Source organism: Etheostoma spectabile, unplaced genomic scaffold (genome assembly GCF_008692095.1).
Source record: "Etheostoma spectabile isolate EspeVRDwgs_2016 unplaced genomic scaffold, UIUC_Espe_1.0 scaffold00018250, whole genome shotgun sequence".
Lineage (NCBI taxonomy): Eukaryota > Metazoa > Chordata > Actinopteri > Perciformes > Percidae > Etheostoma > Etheostoma spectabile.
The window spans coordinates 578,607-599,330 of record NW_022604179.1 but is presented as its reverse complement, the minus strand read 5'-3'; the positions used below and the strand labels follow the sequence as shown (position 1 = coordinate 599,330).

At 38.0% G+C, this 20,724-nt stretch overlaps 1 protein-coding gene across 4 annotated transcripts; it reads left to right on the top strand.

Moving 5' to 3' along the window:
- The first annotated feature begins 1,932 nt into the window (after window positions 1–1,932).
- Window positions 1,933–18,907, top strand: LOC116679829 (innate immunity activator protein). Of its 4 annotated transcripts, none has more exons than XM_032509294.1 (11): window positions 1,933–2,243; window positions 8,093–8,207; window positions 11,774–11,907; window positions 13,350–13,472; window positions 13,601–13,832; window positions 14,037–14,090; window positions 14,339–14,645; window positions 15,213–15,344; window positions 15,533–16,238; window positions 17,041–17,118; window positions 17,267–18,907. In XM_032509294.1, the coding sequence occupies exons 2-11, from the start codon at window positions 8,153–8,155 to the stop codon at window positions 17,330–17,332; spliced, it is 1,887 nt and encodes a 628-aa protein (XP_032365185.1). In that variant the 5' UTR covers window positions 1,933–2,243; window positions 8,093–8,152; the 3' UTR covers window positions 17,333–18,907. The 4 variants fall into 4 exon arrangements, with proteins under 4 accessions (XP_032365185.1, XP_032365187.1, XP_032365184.1 ...); XM_032509296.1 differs by lacking the exon at window positions 1,933–2,243 and adding an exon at window positions 5,891–6,074 and having other exon boundaries at window positions 15,216–15,344; XM_032509293.1 differs by lacking the exon at window positions 1,933–2,243 and adding an exon at window positions 5,895–6,074.
- Window positions 18,908–20,724: the final 1,817 nt, after the last annotated feature.

Genomic DNA, 20,724 nt, shown 5'->3' with positions numbered 1-20,724 from the left:
CTAGTAGATACTCTCCGGTCGGAATGGGGCCGTAAAAATCTGCACTGACGTTATGCCAGGGAGCTTCTGGTAATTCTGACATTTTCAGAGATTCCGACTGTGTTATAGGTATGTTGGCTTGACATGCTAAACAGTTCTTAACAGCTTTCTGGTCTATGTTGGGAAACCAGACCTTTGACCTGAGCAATGTATTAGTCTTTACAATGCCCTGGTGTCCTTCATGGGCTAGCTGTAGTACTCTGTGCTCAAGGGATGAAGGGATGACAATTATTGCCTTGCAGGATGATGTCATCGATGTGGGATACAGTGAGTTCCTCACTAATCTGTCTGTACTTTTTCAGTATTGCGGCATGTTGTGTGTCACCTATGATTTTATACCATGTGTTATCTCTGATGTGGGTACTAGCCTTTTGCAGGTTTGGTTCTTTTAGTGTTTCATCTTTTATCTTGGTGAGAGTAATGGATTTGGGTGTGGCATAGTCAGCCACAAAGTTGACATACTCCTCTGCTACTTTCATCGCTCTTGTGCTTTCACTTGTCTGCATCGGGATGGGGTGATGGGAGATGTAGTCAGCAAGGTTGTTTGTGCCATTCCTGTATTCTACCTTAAAGTTGTAGGGCTGTAGTCTCAGTCCCCACCTCTCAATCCTTGCAGGTGGTTTTGAACGTGGATTGTTCCATATGACCTCTAGGACTTTGTGGTCAGTGACAAGGATAAAACAGTTGACATACAGGTACAGGTGGAAGTGTTTACAACTCCACACAATGGCCAATGCTTCTCTTTCAGTTTGTGAATAGTGTCTTTCTACGTCGCTGAGAGCACGGCTGGGGTATGCTAGAGTGTGCCTCTCTTTTTCCATCCTTTTGGTAAAGAATGGCACCCAGGCCAACTGGACTAGCATCTACCACAAGCTCTGTGTCTTTGGCTGGATCCAAGTATAACATTACCGTGTTGTTGGTGATCGTCTGTAGCACTCCGGCGTGCACGGTGTGTCTTTTCTGGTTCCGTCGGGTCTTGTGGATCACTAGCCTGCTGAATGGCAGCAACTTTTTTGGAGTTTCCACCAGCTGTGTAGCATATTAAGCCAAGGTGTGTAGTGAATGTTGTGAGGTACCTGCTGTCTGGGGGGGGGGGGGGGGAGACAAGTAGCATATAATATGCTAACGAGAGACTTCTATAATGTCAATACAGTAAAAACGGACTTAATAAACGAAGTTGGTTTACTGCTGGCTACAAGTCAGCATCAAACACAAAGTCTGTCTGTTGAATGAGCATTTTGAGCTAACATTAGCAATCAATCAATCAGATAGCTAAAACATTCTTGAAATGATTCCCCCTTGTATGTGTTGATTTCCAAATGTTTGTTTTTAATTTGCAGTGGATTTCATTATCATTTTTCATTCTTTTAACCCTATTGATTCCTCTACGTGCAACGTGGTTAACAGGATCAAAGGTGTAGCCCACTTAGCGCATTGCTTCCCTCTAGTGGCTTAATTAAAAAATAATAGGATTATAATTGTGGGCCATTTCAACACACGGTGTCCTCTTCGGTTATAAAAAATTATAATTTTTGCCATGTCGGCGAAATATTTAAGTGGTTTTTGACGTCAAAATCCTCTAAATAACCTGTCAAGAGCCCACACGGCTGCGGACAAGTGACCTATGCGGCGTTCATTTACCATTTTTAGCTCGTGATTTCTAAGACAATGATGGTAAATATAATTAAAGCCCTATCAAGGTTCACTAAATGGCAATGATAAAAACATGACCGATCGAGGGATTGATTACATATTGGCTATTGATTATTGACCACTTTCGCCATGGCGTTATTGATTTTGATAACTTAATTTGATTCGCACGCCCATTTCTAAGTTGCATAGGGAAAACGCGGTTACCATGGTAAATAGTAGATGTTGTTAGCTCGGTCGTGTTTTCGACAGCACGTGAAGGCAGCACAGCATTGCTTTACTTTGGCCGAGTAGTAGCTAGCTAGCCTCTTGAACAAAAGTTACGTTTTGTACAAAGCGTTATTTTAGTGATTGTGCTGTAATGTATCCACTCGGTTAGACCACAGAGTTTTCGTAACGTCAGGAGTGAGTGTTGGTTTCTTCTGCTTGTTTGTCAGTGTACATATAAATAAACTTCCAGCTCAAATCTGGGAGACTGAACCGGTGGAGCGCAGTTTGTATGGATAAAGATGAGGCACGATGCTAGCTAGCTAACTAACTAACTAGCTACGAAGGTAAGAGCAAAGAACGATGAAGTTAGAACTTTTGTTTTGCAAACTCTTTATGCAAATACCCAATATGTTATGTATTAATGATACAAAGCTCATTGATCCTTAAAAAAATAAGCAATAAGCAGTGGGAGCGGATAGTTAGCTAGTTTGGGAAAAGCTAAAGTGAGTTTACTAAACTTTGAGAAACTCTTCAAAGCCGAGGCCCAGCAGCTTTATGAATCTGAGTTATCGTGTGGATGAAATGGATCCATAAATACCACAAGATGTCTATTTCTTTACACCCGAGAGTTTACTATAACGTTCTATAACTCGCCCTTAGTTCAACTCTCAAGTTGGTCCAGACTTTTGTCAAACATTTAAATGTCTTGTGTAAATCGACTTGCATGTAACGTACACAGCTAACGTAACACTATTCAAATGTACATTACATGTGTATATTTATTATGGGTTTATTGTTAGGTAACATCCATTACATGTACATCACATTCCCCTCTAGATTTAACTTAAACATAGCTAGAGGTAAACTGCGGAAACAGAAGAGTTTCTAGTTATCATATTATTGGACACTGAGTTTATTCCCATCTTTAATTCTTACTTCCTATATTAAGCGTCGGTTTCATGGATTGCCCCTGCTCTTTTTTTTACGAATGTGTCAAGTATGTGTAAAAGTGAAACAAAGTTTAAAGATGTACAACGATTTAAAAATATCTGACTGCAGCAGATACATTTTAATGATCAATGGCATATTTCAACAAAAACTTTAACCTCTATAAATGTTTCCTTCAGAGCAGAAGTCCGATTAGTTTGTTTGTGATTTCTGTGCACTGATACATTTCTGCTGTCTACACATTTCTGGGCATGGACCAGGGGGCAAGAGGACAGAAGGGGCTTAACCCCTGAAGGGACCTGCCGGTGGGGCATTCATTGCAAACACAAGCTGTGCAATCATACTTTGATAACACCCCCATATAACTTTATTTTAAATTCAAGTGGAGAGCTTAAAGTTTCAGAGATACCAAATATGCTAGTTTAAACTTGGGATAAATTAGAAGCAAAGAACATATAGAAAATATTAATGTGATGTAATGTAACAAGTACTGTATAAAAAAAACATATCTGGTCATGGGTTTTAATTTTTCCCTCCGTTTCAACATCATATAACCTCATTGAAGAGTTTGAACAAGAGGAGCTTTAGGTATAAATGTCTGTCTCTGTGTAATGGTGTTGATATGTTTAAGCTTTTTACTCTCAGCCACAGTTTAGGGCTTGGCCACAGTTTAGAATAGACCTTGATTTGCATGGTGGTTCACAAACTTCCAATTCAGTAATCCACATCAGACACACCACTTCTGCATGCTCACTCATTTGAGATACATGTGTTTTTTTCCATGTCTTTATTATAGTCAATTAGAGCCTTTAGGCAACATAAAACCTAAAGCTGGCTGCAGGCAGATAGAGGTGTGGGCTGGAAAGACCCGGCAGCTCCAAGAGTTGCTTTGTTTGCATTTTAAAGCTTTTGGATTTGTGGTGCAATAATGTAACTTTATAGCACTTTTTATGACACCACCTTGATTTAAGCATCATTACAGCAAAATGATCTATTAGCACCTGGTGGAAGTGCCAAGCTGCAAAATATTGAGGGTAAATGTGTGATCCCCTGGCAGCTGATGGCTCTACACACTGGCAGCGGTATTCTAGCGTACACTTATAAAAGGACTCAAGAATATTTTAAGAATTTGTTTTGCCAGCTGCTGTGTTGCCTACACAAAGCTCTTTCTCTGTCTCTTGGGGACCTCTGGTTTATATAAACTACCCATGAACTCCACCAACTGGCTACTTTAACACAGGACGAGTGTCTGTGTTGTACCATAGTGTAGTGATAAGTTGTTTAACTAGTCTTTACATGAAGCATGGTCGATTGAACTGCACAGTGTTGTAATAACGTTAGCAAAATATGTTTTTGATAAAACTGATTTCCTTCCAATTTGTGTCACAATATAATACTGTGTGGCATTAGTGTTGGGATAACACTGTAGTTTCCTCATAAACAGGAGAGATTGTTGATCATTTGCATGACTTCACTTCCCTTATCTGATTTTAAGTTATCAAAGTGCATGGTATGCTGCCTGTGTTTACAAGATGTTGCTGCTGCTCTTTTATTCTAATAATCATACAGGCGCTGGAAGCTTGTAAGGGCTATCTCTCCCTTTAGCCTTTTCTCACACCTATACTCAGTTGACTGCAGTTTGCTAGATGTATAAGTTTCGTACATCAATCAAAAAATAATGCAGTTTAATCAAGCGGAAACTTCAGTGCCTGAAAAGTGAAGCCAATGCAGAAGTGCCTTGAAGCTGCTAATTTCCAGCAAGCTATAATGGAGGTGGTGTACCATGGCTGGTATTTTGTTATAGGCTACTGGTGCCTACGTGATGTCAACTTGTCATTGATCTGTGAAAAGCCAATATCAGATCATAGTATTGGCCAGCTAAAATAGCCAATTGCAGCACAATGCAAGAAATCAGATATAATAAGTCACTACATAGTCATTGCCAAATGTGAATGTATCTGGGAAATGTACCTGGTTGTGTTCACACTGTGAAACTTAGGTTAAATGTAGAAGTTATTGAACCAAATATCTGCTGCTTTGTCACCGTAGCTGCTGCCTTTTTGGTGCCATGTCATTTGAGATCTGAACTTGAGTGTCTGGGAATTGCTGGATCTTTTCTCAGCCTCGGTCTGAGCACCAGCATTCCTGGAAAGCCAAAATGAATTTTGAGATTCAGAATGAATGTGAACCATGCAGTTAAGAGAGCAGGTGCTGCCACTGGGGTTCTGTAAATCATTCAGACTATCCACCACCATCTTTCCCTCTTTTTGAGTGAAGGCAAAAATGGCAGGCCAAAAAAGGGCCTCTGCATTAGTACCATGGAACTAAGAAGAGAAGTGGTGATTTTTAGAAGGCTATTTGCAAATCTAAGCTTTTACACTTTTAAGTTAATAATTGGGAAACCATCTTTACTGTCCCTTTTGAACATCCAGGAGATGGCAGTAGAAATGCATTGACCAGATATTAGCTCCAACTCTGACACAATTGTTCTTTATTGTTGACAAGGCAAAGAGTCTGAGCAATAGTCATCAACAGTCAGTTATCAACTCGTTGAGTCATCTATTACCAGTGATGAAAGCATGAACTTTGGTGGATAAGCTGACTATGGCTATAACTAATGAATATTTTCATTTTTAGTTTATCTGTTGAATACTTTATCTTTCAATTTATTTAAGTTTCCATAAAATGTCAGAACATGGTAAAAAAGAAAAGAAAATCACAGATAAGCAGATTGGAAGGGGATGTTGGCAATTATTTTTCTGACAATCAACTAACTGAATTGTTGACAAATCATTTCAGCTCTAAAATGGACATTATATACAAGTGCTGTTGCTCATGTTTCTCCTGGGCCCTCACTCTTTGTCATACTGTGTCTACTTTTTATAGTAGTAGTGTTTTTGTAATGGGACACACGTTTCACTCAGGTGGTCACCGCCCATCTATTAGGACGCTGATAAGAGGGTAAAGTGAAGTGTAATTTTTTTTCTGTATCTTTTGTCGTTGTTGTTGACACAGTTTCAAACGGGAACACTGAGTTATATGATACGGACTCAAGTGTTTGGCCCTTTGTATTTGGCCACTCCTCTATGACAGGCAGCGCTTTCTTAGTGGGCGAGTCTCTCATTCCTGTCCAGACTCTACACAGCTCAGGTTTTGTGCATTTCCATTCAAGTCGTGAATTCTGAGGGAAAGTTTTCACTCTTTGGATTTTGACAGTTTCTCATAAAGTAAGTTGATTGATTGATGTTGTCTAGTTGGCAGTGTTTTGTGTACTTAATTCATCTTGTCAAGTATTAATTTGGATTAATGTGGAATAACTGTCATTGTGTTAATAGTAATGTTAAGTTTACATGTCATATCGAAACATTCATGCTTTTACACAAACTATGTCAGTGTGATGGGGTTGTTTTTTGTGGTACTTACACTGACACTTGACTTGAATAGGGAAAATTCTTTCGGCTAGGGTTTTTAGTTCAGTACAGTGTGTTAGCACTTTCATGGGAATTCTCCTTACATGTTTTTTTGTATACGTGTGTTTGATTTCGCTAAACCCATTCCCAAAGAAATGCCCACTTTATACTTGTGTATATAATAGTCTATTTAAAAAAAAAACGGGATATTTAACACACAACAGAAACTTTTGACTCAAATAAAATATGTTCAACAAAACATTTGATTAAAAAAAATTGCTAAAAATATCAATAGTTCATTCATAGTGTATATTTTGACAGCAAGATACTGCACATCTACATTCAGCTACTGTTTGTCATACAAAGTCATCACTTTGGGCTCTGGAAGCTCTTGGTACTTTTTAGTATTTCAGACTCTTATAGTCTTTTATAGAAAAATATTTATTGATTAGTAATGGAAATTATCCGTACTGGCAATCCTAGTGGGTTTATTTCAGTACCTTTTTTGAATTTTGCTGTTATCAAATTGACACTAACTGCTGCTGCTAGTTTTATAGTGTAGATATACAATAGAGAAATCCTGTGCTCAAGTAGGATTAACCAGCCAACCAAGTATTTTGTAGTAACACACAAGATATTTGTTTGCCAGAAGTACCATTGGATACCAAATATTGTAGATAGTCCTAACATTTCTGCAAAATATGTTTACATTTATTTTTCTAACTGAAAACAGCACAGAATTATTGAATTATTAAAGTGTACATAAGCTGTTCTGCCTTAATTTAGCAAACACAGCAACCAATTGTCTGTGATTTGGAGGAGTCAAGACTCCAGTCATAGTCATGTGAGCTGTTTGGAAGATGTGCCATGTTCAGGATGATAATGGGATACATTTTATGGTTCTCTAAATGTAATCATGAAGATGGATCAACATATAATAGAAACAGCTCTTGTATGTTGCTCATGACTTCTCATCTCATTTCGTTGTTGCTCAAAAAAATGACAGCAGCGGAAGTGAGCCACGTTTGTGTGTTGGTATGTTACCGACGCTACGTTCTTGTATTGACTTGGTTAATTATCTAACCAACAAGTTTCACAGTTTTTAGACACCAGCCCAATATATGCTTCTTGCGCCTCTGAAAACAAATGAGATAATGCGATCATATGACATTGGAGACAAACAAACAGGCAGTCACAGGAAACACCCTAGACTTGGCAACATCCATGTGTACTCATGCTGTGGGAGACAACTATGACTACATCTGACTGTAGGGTCAAGAAGGCAAGTCACACCTGAATCACTCATTCAACAGGTCAAAGATTAACTATTGTGCAATCTTTGGAAAGCTTTTGTTAATGCTGTTTGAATTTCGATTTGTCTTTAGATACTGACTAATATTTTATGGCTTGTCTTTGTAGCCTAGCAATGGTTAGTTAATAGACTGTAATCCTATTTTCTATTCAGGTGTTTTCTTTCCATAAATGGACTCCCGGAAGCTGCAGGTCTAAACTGGGCTATGCAGTCACAGTTTAAAGCTGTTCTGCTTTGGTCTCTTGAGGCTTTACAGAAGAGTAATACCTTATTGCAATGAAAGAAAAACAGTGTGGACTGTTAAATAGTGTTTGCTAATTCAATTTTATGTTTTTCTTGATGGAATTTGCTTTTTGTGTTATGCGTTATACCAAAAACTTTTCCAAACAGCTGTTCAGGAGTGTGTACATTTTCAAGACCTTGCCACGAATGGTCCCTAACTTCTTTTGAGATTCAGATTGATGTAGACTTAAACAATCTTGAAAATTCTAATGGATGCTAAAGCTGAAATAATACTTTACAGGAAATGGTGAGTGCCGACATTATCCACTGAAGAATAGCAACAGGAAGTCAATTCACTGACATGGATGGCAACGGAGAGATCAGTGACACTGACAGTGGCATCATCCTTCATTCAGGTAAATCATTTTGTGTATCATCAGAATTTTGAAATATGAATAGCACAGCTGTCTAAGTCACAAACATTTTTGTGTTAAATGAAGAAATGCACATGCAGTATTTTTTAGGCATTAAAGTTTCTTCATGTAGTATACACTAATGTCATTGTAACATCATATATGGGATAATTTATGGTCAGTACTGTTCACTGCAGAAAGGTTTGGGGTTGGGCTGCAATAAATCGTGATTCTTAGAAATCAGCAACAATCTCAACATCATGAGACCTGAAATTAGTAAAAAAAAAAAAAAGCATATTGTCTTTGGTTAGTTGCCCAAATGTGTCTGAGGGACAATGGGAAGCTTTATTGACTTGCATTAAGAAATGTGAAAACAGAAAGTGGATTTGCTTCATTTCAGAAGTTTGTACAATTGCTTATCCAAATGTTCTTTGACTATTCAGACTTGAAATTCCTAATGACAACATTGTGTGAGACTTACTCCCTTGATTAAAATTACAAATTGATTTAAAAATGCAAATAATCAAGCTCAACCAGTAGACCCCTACTGGAGGCCCAAATCAATTTTGAAACAAAGTACACACTTTAGTCCAGCCCATGGTCATCTTGCTGCTTTCAAATGACCTTGACCAGTATACAAATATGAAAAATCCCAATTTACTTTTGATGTTGATCTCTTTCTGCCAACCATTCCCTTCTACCTTCTCATTATTTACTTCACCAATGATAAATTAAGACCTGGTTGGTAACATAAATCTGGCCCTCCTCCTGACACAGTTTGCCTCTTTTATTACAAGATCATTATTAAATCTGTCATGCTGGTGTTTCACTCAATATTTAGCAAAATGACATCCTTTCAGAGACCAACACATTCATAGCTGATTACATGGATTCAACTACTGCTTTAATTCCCTTGGCAACAGAGATCTCAATCGTGTTCTCAATAAAATGATCTACAATCTTAAACCCCCTAAGTCAGCACACACCAAATGTTTTGAGCGGTAATTCCAGCCAGTTTAGTTTTCTGCTTTGTGAAAGAAAACAAGTTGTCATGTGAAAACTCTTGAAGAAGAAACGTCATCTGAATAAAAGAGAATTGCATTTGGAGGCAGTGTGTGCACCACTGGTTTCCTCCTTACAAGGTTAATCCAGTAATCAGCACCTCACTACAACGATTTGTGTGCTTTACTTTTCAATATTATCCATTGTGACTTGCTGTCAGATTGGCAACTATATCCTAACATGGATGATGATGATGCATCACAAATGATTCAGATTAAATGAGCTCTCCACCGATTTAGCATTGCACTATAACATTGTCTATCCCAATAGAGAGTAAAAAGAAAAGGATCAAATCAGATCCTTTTTAAAACCTGGTGCCTGCATTACCCAAAATGCAACTTGACCAACCACAGTTCTGTCGGAGATTCAGGTTTGTTATGCTACTGGCAGCTAATGTAGCCTTGAGCCGCTATCCTTAAGCAGAGATGAGGAGCAGCTTAGAGAGGCCTGGTAAACTCACTTATTTCTAACTTCTAATTGTTCTCATCAACTTGTCTTCAGACCCAACTGAAGCTGCCTTAAGTTACTCTGGAGCCACAAAAAGCTTTATACAATTTTTTTTCCCCCCACATACACAGGTGTATTTCCTGAGATCTGTAAACAGACTTTGATATGTAAATTTAGTGGCGTTTCACTTTTTCAAGTCTAGATTTTATTCAGGAGGAAATTCAGCCCTTTTGCCGGTTACACGTTTTTTCTATCAATAAGTTGAGTTACAGAAATGGCAAACTGGGAATATATGTGGTATTCGATTTACCATTTGTGCTTCTTTTTTTTTAGCAAAAATGACAAAACTTCTCTGCCTCCAGCTTCTCAGTAGTGTATATTTGCTGGAAACTGTATATCTCTTCTTTTTGGACTGTCAATAAGACAAAACAAGCAGCCTGAAGACTTCATCTTGGGTTTTGAAAAGGAGACAGAAGCAATTGTGATGGGCATTTTTTTTTCTCTTTTCTGACTTTTTATTGAATAAATGTGCAACTCAAGTAAATATGTTGATCTTTGTATTTTGTTAGTCAATTCCTATTATGGGATTGCCACTGTCAACTTCAATAAAGGGAGTCACACAGTTTGGTCACCTGAATTATTCCCTCAGTCCCATATGGTATACCATATAATTAACAGCAAACTTTGGCAGTCTTGTTTTTGCGACGCCCAGCAGTGTCCACTGATTAGTTCTAGCCTTTCTGGCATTCCTTGAACCTTATTTGAGCTATGTGATGTCTATCCTATACAATGAAAAAGTGGCGATCTACAAAGAATAGGGGGAATGTCTCTCTACGAAGAGGAATTCTTTGCCCTATTGTAGTGCTGTCACACTTCTTTCCTGTCGCAACTTAGATGTTTGTCAGTACCTGCAGGGATTCTGTTAATAATCTCTGAAGGTATGTGGCGCTCAATGCATTTTGCCTGAAGCCACTCCCACAGCCCTGGGACTAATCTTAATGTCATTAGTCACCAAGGTTACAGACAGCACCAGTCAAACATTTGCAAATTGTTTATAGTTGCGAATATCCTGCTTGTCATTCTACATGCCACTAAAGAAAACAACAATAAAAACGGTCAATCTGATGAATGTAACCATTGTGTGGTTGTCTGTAGTGAGCTTGAGAGTTAATCTGAAGCATTATAATAATGGTAAGGGCACCATAATATGAGCATACCAGAAAACTTATAAGGAAACAGGAAAAAAAGGAAAAAACATGATTTAAAATAAAATAAAGTTAGAAAATGACAAAGCATCAACTTGAAGGACATGGAATATTAAGGATTTAAAACATTCACGACTGACGTTTTTAACTTTTACAAGTTATTTTATTGCTCAAACATGACTTCAGACATGACTAATGAATGACTTTATGCAGTTTCAGCAACTTTAGCTTAGATATCACTTGCAGGAATTTTTAAATGAATGTATAATGTTCCTTTCTCCTGCACATTTGGTTGCTTTGTGTTATTGTGCTTAAAAATACGTATTTCTTGTTAACACAGGTGCACATATGTTGGCTGAGTTTCCAAATAATATTAAAGCCTCTTTCATAATACAATGCAATTCAAAAGCACCAAAATGACCACGAAGTTGAGTCAAGTTCTCTGTGACAAATGTCAACAAAAAGTGAACATGATACGCTTCATAAAAGGGACCATTTACTGCAAGGCTTCTCAATTGGATTGCATAAGATTGAAACAGATGTACCCATTAAACTGTGTATTTGTGCTGTGTATGTAATACATGCTTTTGCTCTTTATATTTATAGACTAAATGATATTGTAAACGAGTAAAAAAAAAAAAAAAAAAAAAAGCAAAGTTCAATTTGCTTTTACTGATTTTTATGTATTTTCCTTTGGAACGAAATGTGCCACTGCTTTAGGTTTGTTCTTACTCATTTCTAACTTTGATTTCCACTTACCTATTGTCTCATGTGTTGAGTACTGAGTATAGAAATGTGTTACAGTCACATAATGCCAGATAAATCCTTATGCATCTTTGCTGTTCCATTACGCAGGCTCTGACAGCCCAATGACACATATGAAGGATGTGACCACGCACACACGGGCCATGAAGCTCAAACATCAGGCTCTCCAAGAGCGACTGGAGATCTGCTTACTGGAGCTGAAGAAACTCTGCATCCGAGAAGCAGTAAGTAAAACTAATCTACAAATCTACTGGCCAACAGTTTTAAAACAAATGAGGCTGCATAAAAGAATTATATTAAAACATGTCACAGAACAAATGAGTGACATGATTATGTAAGATGATTAAAACTCTAAAGGTTTCAGCAGACCTAGACTAAGTGAAACTCAAGACAATTGTTACGTGATGAGGACAGCTTGCTTATTGCATGTGATTCAGCGCCTTTTAATAAAAGGTGGAGTAGTTTAGTGCAATGTGTTTGATGACTAATTTTACTGCAGGTTAATAAAGCAACCTGCAAGAGAGGACATTTTGAATTTTAGTAGTTAAAATACACAGGATGTCCATGAAATTGATGTTTGTTTGTTTTTTATGTGTCTGGATTATTTTAAAAAATGCCTTAATGTCACAATGGTTATCTTCAGTCACAGTTTACTAACAGGAAATAAAAGGCATTTTAATTGTTCCTCCCGTTATTATTTTGGCTCCTTCCACCGAGGAACATCATCCCTTTACTTTCAGGCACATTGTCTTGTAAAAATTGGCCATGCAATATGGCTGCAATGAAAATTTCTTTTATGTATTATAGCCTTTGAAGATGTATCCTGGTGGTTTATTTGGCCAAAACAATTTTAATGTTTCCATGACAGCCTAGATTTGAATCCAGCATAAGACTTTTGTGACGTCACCCCCTTCATTTTCAATATTTCCTGCTTCTCTTTCTCCCACTGCACTGTCAGTGGTCATAAACTAAATATTGCCACATTGACTAATTTTGAAACTTTACATATATTGCTTTGGGAGTATCTCTGACATGTGTCTGTGCTCGGGGGTAAAATCCCAGGACTGATCATTCCTTCCTGTTGACACTTAGGCCGGGCACTCCTGTTGGGACATGCTCAGGTAACTGACTTAACATGATGCCTCTCCCTTCTCTTAGTGACAAAAGAATAAGTAAGCTCATTGGCCATGCTTACGTGTTTGACTGTCTGCAAAGGTGGCTGGTTAGGAGTGACTCAAAGTAACAGTGTTTTTATGACTGTTCTTTAACGAAATCAGTAACAGTGCTCTGGGTTCGGTTAGGACACGGATACTCCATACAGTGAGAAAGTGAGACCCAAAGAATGTGTTGTGAAAGGAAATCTCTGGAAATGCAGAATTGTGCAACAGATTCCTTGAACCTGTATGCCTGAACATGTAAAGAAAGAAGAATGAGATACTTGGGTATCATTATAACTGCACAGACATGGTTGAATAAACTCTGAAGAGATGTGTGTGTCCTAGTTTGAGGAACTAAACTGAAAGGATTTATTAGCGTTTGAAAAGATGTCTTTATTTTGATTAACTATTTCACAAAGCCAGGATCTGCCCTTAGTGAAATAAACTCTGTCACGTTCAAACATTGCTTTGTGGACATTTGGATTTGTGATATTTTGTGTGTGGTTTAGGAGTTGACAGGCCGGATGTCAGATGATTACCCTCTGCTGCCAAGAGAGAAGCCTCCGCAGATTCGCAGACGAATTGGAGCTGCGTTTAAACTGGACGAACAAAGCATGCCTCAAGGAGCAGAGGTATAAACAGCATTTGGAGGCCGCAAGAATGAATCAAGTAATTTCCAAACGATGCGTAAACCTCAAGGACGTACATTGTCTTAATAGTCACACTGTTGTCTCTCTCTTGTTCCCCCAAAATGTTACAGGAGTCAGAATTGAGTTTAGTGGATGCTGAGTTGGCCCTTCAGATGAAGATATATGAGGCAGCGCGCAAGCTCTGCGAGGAGAATCATACGAGTAAGGCTGTTAGAAGGAGCCGGTTACAGCAGTGCAAGAGAGAGGAGAAAAAACTGAAACGGCTACAAGAGACAGCCTTTCAGCTACGACTGGAGCACGGTCGATCATCACCACTCCCTGCTTTTAATATTGCACAACATGGTGAGAGGCACCTGGCCAGACTAGAAGACCTGTTTTCTGTCAGATCCCTTTCATTATCACCTGTGCAAGGAGTTAATTGAATGTCACTTCATAACTTAATAATTCTTAATTGAATAGTTGGCTTTTCATAGATTTTTTTTTAGAAATGTATTGTTTAATACTTAACATGTGAATCAAAGTGTTTTGCCGTTTTCTGTTTTTCAGATCTGGGTACATCTGATGACAGCTCTCTGTCTGATTCTGTAGTGCAAGATGAAGGTGAGACTTACCTTAAAATCTAGTGTTGATGAGAGTCGGGGCAAAACTGTACGTAGTTTGAAAGCTTGAAACGTTTGCCACATATGTGAGCAGAGTCCATTAAACATTTATTTTGAACTTTGTGGTGCTCACGGTTCCTCTTGATAAATGAGCTTTCATAAAGAATCTTTGGAGGAGATAAGTGTTCAAGGATCAACACTTAATAGATCATCACATGCATCATACAAAATTTCTATTTCTTTCCCTAGAAGTGACAAGTCAGTCATCACATTTTTCGTCAGGACTCCCTTGTCCAGGAGAGATTGATTCTCCCCAGCCTGCCCCTGGATCCTCACAGTCCTTCATAGACGCCTCCTACATGTCTCCATCTGTGGCTCCAAAGACCCTGCCGCTGACCCCAAGCCCGTCTCCCCATCCAAGCCTTGACTCTATGCTGAGTTTAAACTCAAGCCCCGTATGTGAGCTTCCTCCCATCCAGCATTCCCCGTGGTCAGAGTCTAGTCTTGACAAACCTTACCAGAAGAGCAAGAAGTCACGCTCCTCCAGCAAGACGAGGTAACAAAGACCATCTATCATAACTCCTTTCCTGTTCATCAACTTTTTAGTATTGGTAAAACCAAGATGTGATTTGTGTTACTTGGATTGTGGTAAACTGTGTGAATGCAGATTTTGTGGTTACTAGTAGCATTAACAAGCTTGAGTGAAGTGGTCCTGGTGTGATTCTTTGGAAAAAAAACTAGTTTATTGAAGTAAATAATTAATGCTCCACTTCTCCCTTTAACAAAACATTGTGCACCCTTGCAATACTCATATTATACGTCAATGCTATGTTGGCACCGGTACTGATTGGTCTACTTGGGCTGAATGTATTTCTTTCTTGGTCGTATTTGTTGAGAGTGTCGACTACATGCAGCAGGATGAAGACAAAGGCCCATCTAGCAAAGTAATTTCTAGTGCAGCCCCTCTTGTTCTTGCCTTGTACACTTGAACACTGCCACCTGCTTTTGCTCTGGTGCTAGAACAATCAATTGGAAGAACACAGAACTATAAATCCTTATGACACCCGCATTTGAAAAATAAAAATATATAATGTATTTCTTCTGCTGCCATTTTTGTGTTCAGCAGTCCAGCCAAAACAGAGTTGTTGCCACCGTTGGAGGCTTGCTTTGCTTCCCATCTGAGGCTGAGCCGCACACAGTCGAACAGCACGCCTTCCACACCAGAGATGCGGGTGCACAGACAACTCTCCCTCAGGTAGCCGCACCTCAAATACATCTACAGTACTGTATGTCCGCAGCATACCTATATTGAACCTGTAATTAACTGAATGTTGCAGTAATATCATTTATCTTTTTTTAATCAGTGAATGTTAGATGTACAGTACATGTAATAAAAGTTGAGTTTGCTGAGTAGCTATACTAATTCACTTGTTATTTGCACAGGATATCCAATCCGGAATCTTCATTTGAAAAGGATCGTGGTCGCACCAGAGGTCCAAGGAGGCGACTGACAGAATATGCAATTACTTTACCAGAGACTCCTCCCCCCACGGTGCACTATGGGAACCATGTTAACTCTGAGGATAGCAACTCCGAACACTCGTTTACATCTTACAACAGCTCACAGTGTCAGGAATTGCCCTGTGATTTGCCAAAACAATATCAGTCTGCACTTTCGCACTCTGGCCCAGTAGGCAGCTATGGACCTCAAGTCTTCCCACGCACTGGCTTTTACCATAATCCCAGGCACCAGTCCAACCATAGTTTTCACCAAGCCTATTACAATGAAGGAATGGTCTACCAACCTGAAATGGACTTGGCACGGAGTTATTACACCCAGCAGGCTCCAAGTCCTTCTAACAGATATGAGTACTACTATAAAGATGCCGCTGTTCCCCACCAGAGAGCACAGAGGCCTTTACCTCCTGATATTAGACTCTCCCCCTCCCCGGCTCAATGGGACCATCCACACTACCGCTCTAGTGGCCTCCCACAACAAGTGGTGAATGAACAGCTCAAGTCATGGCACTGGCGCAGTCAGCTCAAATCCCCCAGGGCCCGCTCTCTCGACAGACAGGGAGCGGTCAGAGTTAAAAACATGTCCGCTCGGGACGTGACCCTGCACCAAAATCAGAAGTACCATGAACAGGTAAGCAGACAAAACAATATTTACTTATTAATAAATATTTTTAGATTGTTAGATATCTAACAATGTCAGTCAGTCAGTCAACATTACCAACAGTTTGTCAGCCAAAGTAACTGCAACAAGTGTTAAATAATTGACTTAATTAGTAGTTAAAGGCAGGAAATCACATTTATTTAACACTAACTGCAATATGTGATCGATTTTTTTCATTACATTTTCACAATATACCTGACTTTTTTTAATAAATGTAATAATATTTGGAAATCACAGCTTGTTACAAGCCAAAGCTGCTTGAAAAGAACTTAATTTAAGATTAAGTACCATTTTGGAAATTAGCCTGTTTTACCAGAAACATGCTACTTTCATGCTATTTTGGCTTTCTTAATTAACCTGATTAATGGGTGTGTTTTTGAATATATAGTCATGCCATAAGTCACTAAAACACAGGGACACATTTGACGCAAAAGTAACATTGAAACAGCAACTCTACATCTCTTCTCAGCTCAAGACAGTAATAGAAAAAAAAAAAAAAGTCAACCTCATTTTCTTTATTTCAAGATATTGTAGTAGTATAGGTCATGTAGAACAGTCAGTTGTCACAGCAGAATATAAGACAAACTCAGGATGCTACAAAAGAGTGTGTATATAAAACTAAACATCAAAATGTCAGTCTTGATTGTGAGAATGAGAATAAGCTGCAGATAAATTTACATACTACCAAATTAAATGTATGTCTTAAATATATTATCACATCTTCATCATGGTCCTAAAAGTATTGTTTCTTTTTTATTTTGCTAACTTTCAGGTCATCCAAAGAAGGGCTCTTCATAGAGCTGCAGATGACGCTCAAGGGCACTGGGTTGTAGATGATGGTTCTCACTTTGTCAGTCAATTGTAAACCAGCCATAAACTGAACATGTGGAGTCAGAGGCTGCAACTGCTTTAATTCCCAACAATTAACCAAAGTGAAGTGGTCAAAAACATCAAGTCAAATTAACTGTGTATGCCCATGAACAAATACTTTTTTCATGATTCCTGCCTGCCCTATTTGGACATATAGAAGGAGGATGAAAAAAACGGAACATCTTACAATATAATGCAATCTAGTATAACAACAAATTTACAGCCAACAAATTTACTGTAAAGTTGAATCAAACACCTCCCTGACACAGCCACAGTAAAGTTGGTTGCAGAGCAGTATATCATATGGAGCACACCTGTAAAGTGTACCTGTTGTTTATGTCCACTCTCTCTGTGTTGTTTTGTACTAACAATTACAAAATTAAGCATTGAACTGAATGCTTGGTAATTGTTACTGAGGGATTTTTTAACCGGTGACTAAATCTGCTGCCAGTTGGTTATTCGGTTTCTCAAAAACAAAATCAGCACAGGTTATTTTGACATGCGATGCAATTATGATATGATATAAGGAAATTAAATTGCTATTGACTACAAACTGGTTGGAGATAGCAGGAGTTCTAACAAAAATGTCCAACAAAATTGCACATTCTTGCATTGTGAGAAATGTGAATGTTCTTTAAAATGACCTTTCACATGTAACAAAAATTTAGGACATTTTTGAAAGCAATCTCGGATGGATTATGATTTATTTCAAAATAGTCACATGTAAAGCCCTTAAGTAAACTGCTCTAGGTTCTTAATGATACAATATAGTGCTGCATTAGATGTGGCTATCTGTAGCTACAAACCCTTCCCAAAAATGCTCATTTGTGTGGGGATGCACTCAAGATGGAGACAAGTTTACTTTTTGCAGTTTGGTAGAGGGGGATTAAAGTGCTCCTTTTTACCTCGCTGTATGATGCAAACTCATTGGTTGTAAAATAATGTAAATGAGCAACATTTACTTTTGATTACATTTTTTGAATACTGTTGCCCTGATTGTGTCACTATGTTAATGAACTTGAGCTGCTTAAATTTAAGATCTCAGTTTTGTCCTCTATATCATGTACTTTTGGAGGCAAATATGTCTTGTTTTTATATTTGCATTTGTTAACTTGAATTACTAATGGACTTAATCAACAAGTTGAAACAAGATAGTACTTTGCTTACATGAGTTATAATTAACAAAAGCAGAATCTTTATGCCTGGCAGCTAGCAATTGATGTGTTCAGTTGAAATTGAGATGTCCTGAGCTTCAACAAAAATCTTTATCAGTGTGTCTGTGTGTGTTGGTGTCTAAGTGTTTGAGACAGCAGATGACTGGACATTAACTTTTTTGTTTGAACCAGTACAATTTAAACATTTCCAATATGTGATTTACAATCAAGTCTCCTAAACAAACCAGCTTTTGATGGTAGGTTTTTTGAGAATGAGAGCAAATTGAACAAAAAATACTGTTCTCTCTCACAGTGATCTATTTATGTGTTTATTTATTGCGATGTGCACCATTGGACCCCTGGAAAGGCAGACTTGAAGTAAAAAAAGACATTGACCTGAGTTTGCAAAATCAGAAGAAGTAAAGACTGTGTCTAGCTGTATATAGAAAAATAGAACACAATCATGTTACCTTGTGTGCCTCTTTTTTACTGTCTTATTTTTTTATTTATCAGTTATAGTAGTATAGGTGGACCTAATAATAATGCGTTATGTTGCTGTTGATAAATCTGTGAAAAAGTTTTCCCTGTGGAAGAAAATAAAGGGTAATGTTTGCATATTGCAGAGTTTCATGTACTTTCATATACTTTTTTTACCAGCGCAGATATTTTGACATGTCACTGTAGAAAAAGCACAGTTGTAAATAATAAATGAATAATAATGGTTGAATTCAATTTAGCTGCTTCAGTTTCAGGGTCTGGGTGTTGTCCATGCTGGCTCACTATCACACTTTCAAGGCTTACGAGGACACTTGAATAGTTTAACGCTGTTGTCAATGTTATTAGCATCACCTTTTTCTACTCTGATAAGTCAAAATGTCTGCTTTAAAAAAAGGCCTATTGTTGTTTTAATATTGGCATTTCTACCTTGTTTTGCAATGTGTGTCCACCTGTGTGTAAGGAAGGTGAAGACTTATAAAAGAAAAGACTAACCTGGCAATTAGGTGTTGTGCCAAAGCTGTTATGTCTACGTCTCTTATTCTTAAGGATTGTTTAATGCTTGCAAACAGAGCCTCCATGCACGCCGAAGGGAAGCCACACATGAGACTGAAGGAGAAATTATTACATTGCAACTTATACTTGAATAAAAGTCTTTGTTACAAACAGGTGCATGATTATCAACAAGGTCAGAACAGGCTACAGCACTTGTTCTCCTCGCTCTGTACGAGCAAGGTCGCTCTGCTCCCCCACCTTGACATCCATGCAATCTTCACCTGGCAACAGTTGATATGCAATTTGGATATTTTTACAAGGTGTCTACAGATGCACAGAGAGAAGCCTACTTCTTCTTCTTCAGACAGTTTTTTTTTAAACCTTATTTTTAAGTGTTAGGGTAAACCTCATACACTTTAAAGAAACAGAACAGGGTCAGGTTACTGAGGGTAATAAAGTACAAAGGAGAAAAGACAACTCAATATTGACAGTTATAATCTTTTGTTAAGGGTTAGTTTTACATTATTCCCAAAAGAGGAAAGAGACTTACCCAGATAGCCCCCATAGGACAGCGCAAAATGGATCAAATCTGTATATATTCTTAATCTTAGTCCATCCAGTCCAGATTGAAAACTAGATGGAACAAAGATATTTCCTGTCTTTCTATGTAATATTCCTATCAATACTTCTGAAATGTATAAACACAAAGTCTCAGGGAGAAGGTCAGCTTTTTCATATTGAATGTTTCTTTTACAATTGCTATCCACTCTTTTTTTGGTGGTTCCTTTTCTAGCCACTTCTTAGTTAGTGTTTTTTTGCAAGCTAGAAGTAATATTTTGAGAAGATATTTATCCTGAATGTTAAGTTCAGCTAATACTTTACCTAAATATACAGTGCCAAATTTCAGTTCAAGCTGTGTAGTTTTAAAATCTATCATGTTCAATCCATCTCCCTTCTTTAGACTTTTACGGTTTCATTATGTTATGTTTCCATTATGTTTTAGCAGCTACACCCACATGAGCATATTAACACTATTCCTATAATAGTTTTCAATGAGTTGTTTCGGGGAAGCTTTTTAACCATTGTGTTATTTGCCAAGTTGATGAAATGTTTGATGTAGTACTATAAACTGTCATGTAAAGTTCAGACATACTTAAATTTAATTAAAAATGGTACATTTCTCTATTCAATCAAATGTGGTTAAGCATACAACATTTTCCTTTGAATGCACCACCTAACACCTTTGACATACAGTATAGCAACACATAAAACATCAGAGCTTCTGTATAGAGGTACAGAATATAAGGACCTTATAGAAAACCATTTCCATGTGGGTCTATGTTCTAGACCGTGTCTGGGGTAGTATTTAATGTCTAAGTGGCAGGGTCTTTGTCCAGAAAATGAAAGGTTTGTAGTCATTGTGCATCTTTTTGTAGTCACTT

Bases quoted from the DNA above. Each gene is read 5' to 3' on its own strand.
- LOC116679829 (XM_032509294.1), top strand. From the start codon at position 8,153: ATGGATGGCAACGGAGAGATCAGTGACACTGACAGTGGCATCATCCTT. The intron at 11,908-13,349 runs GTAAGTAAAACT...TGTGTGGTTTAG, and splicing joins AACTCTGCATCCGAGAAGCA to GAGTTGACAGGCCGGATGTC. The intron at 14,646-15,212 runs GTAACAAAGACC...TTTTGTGTTCAG, and splicing joins CGCTCCTCCAGCAAGACGAG to CAGTCCAGCCAAAACAGAGT.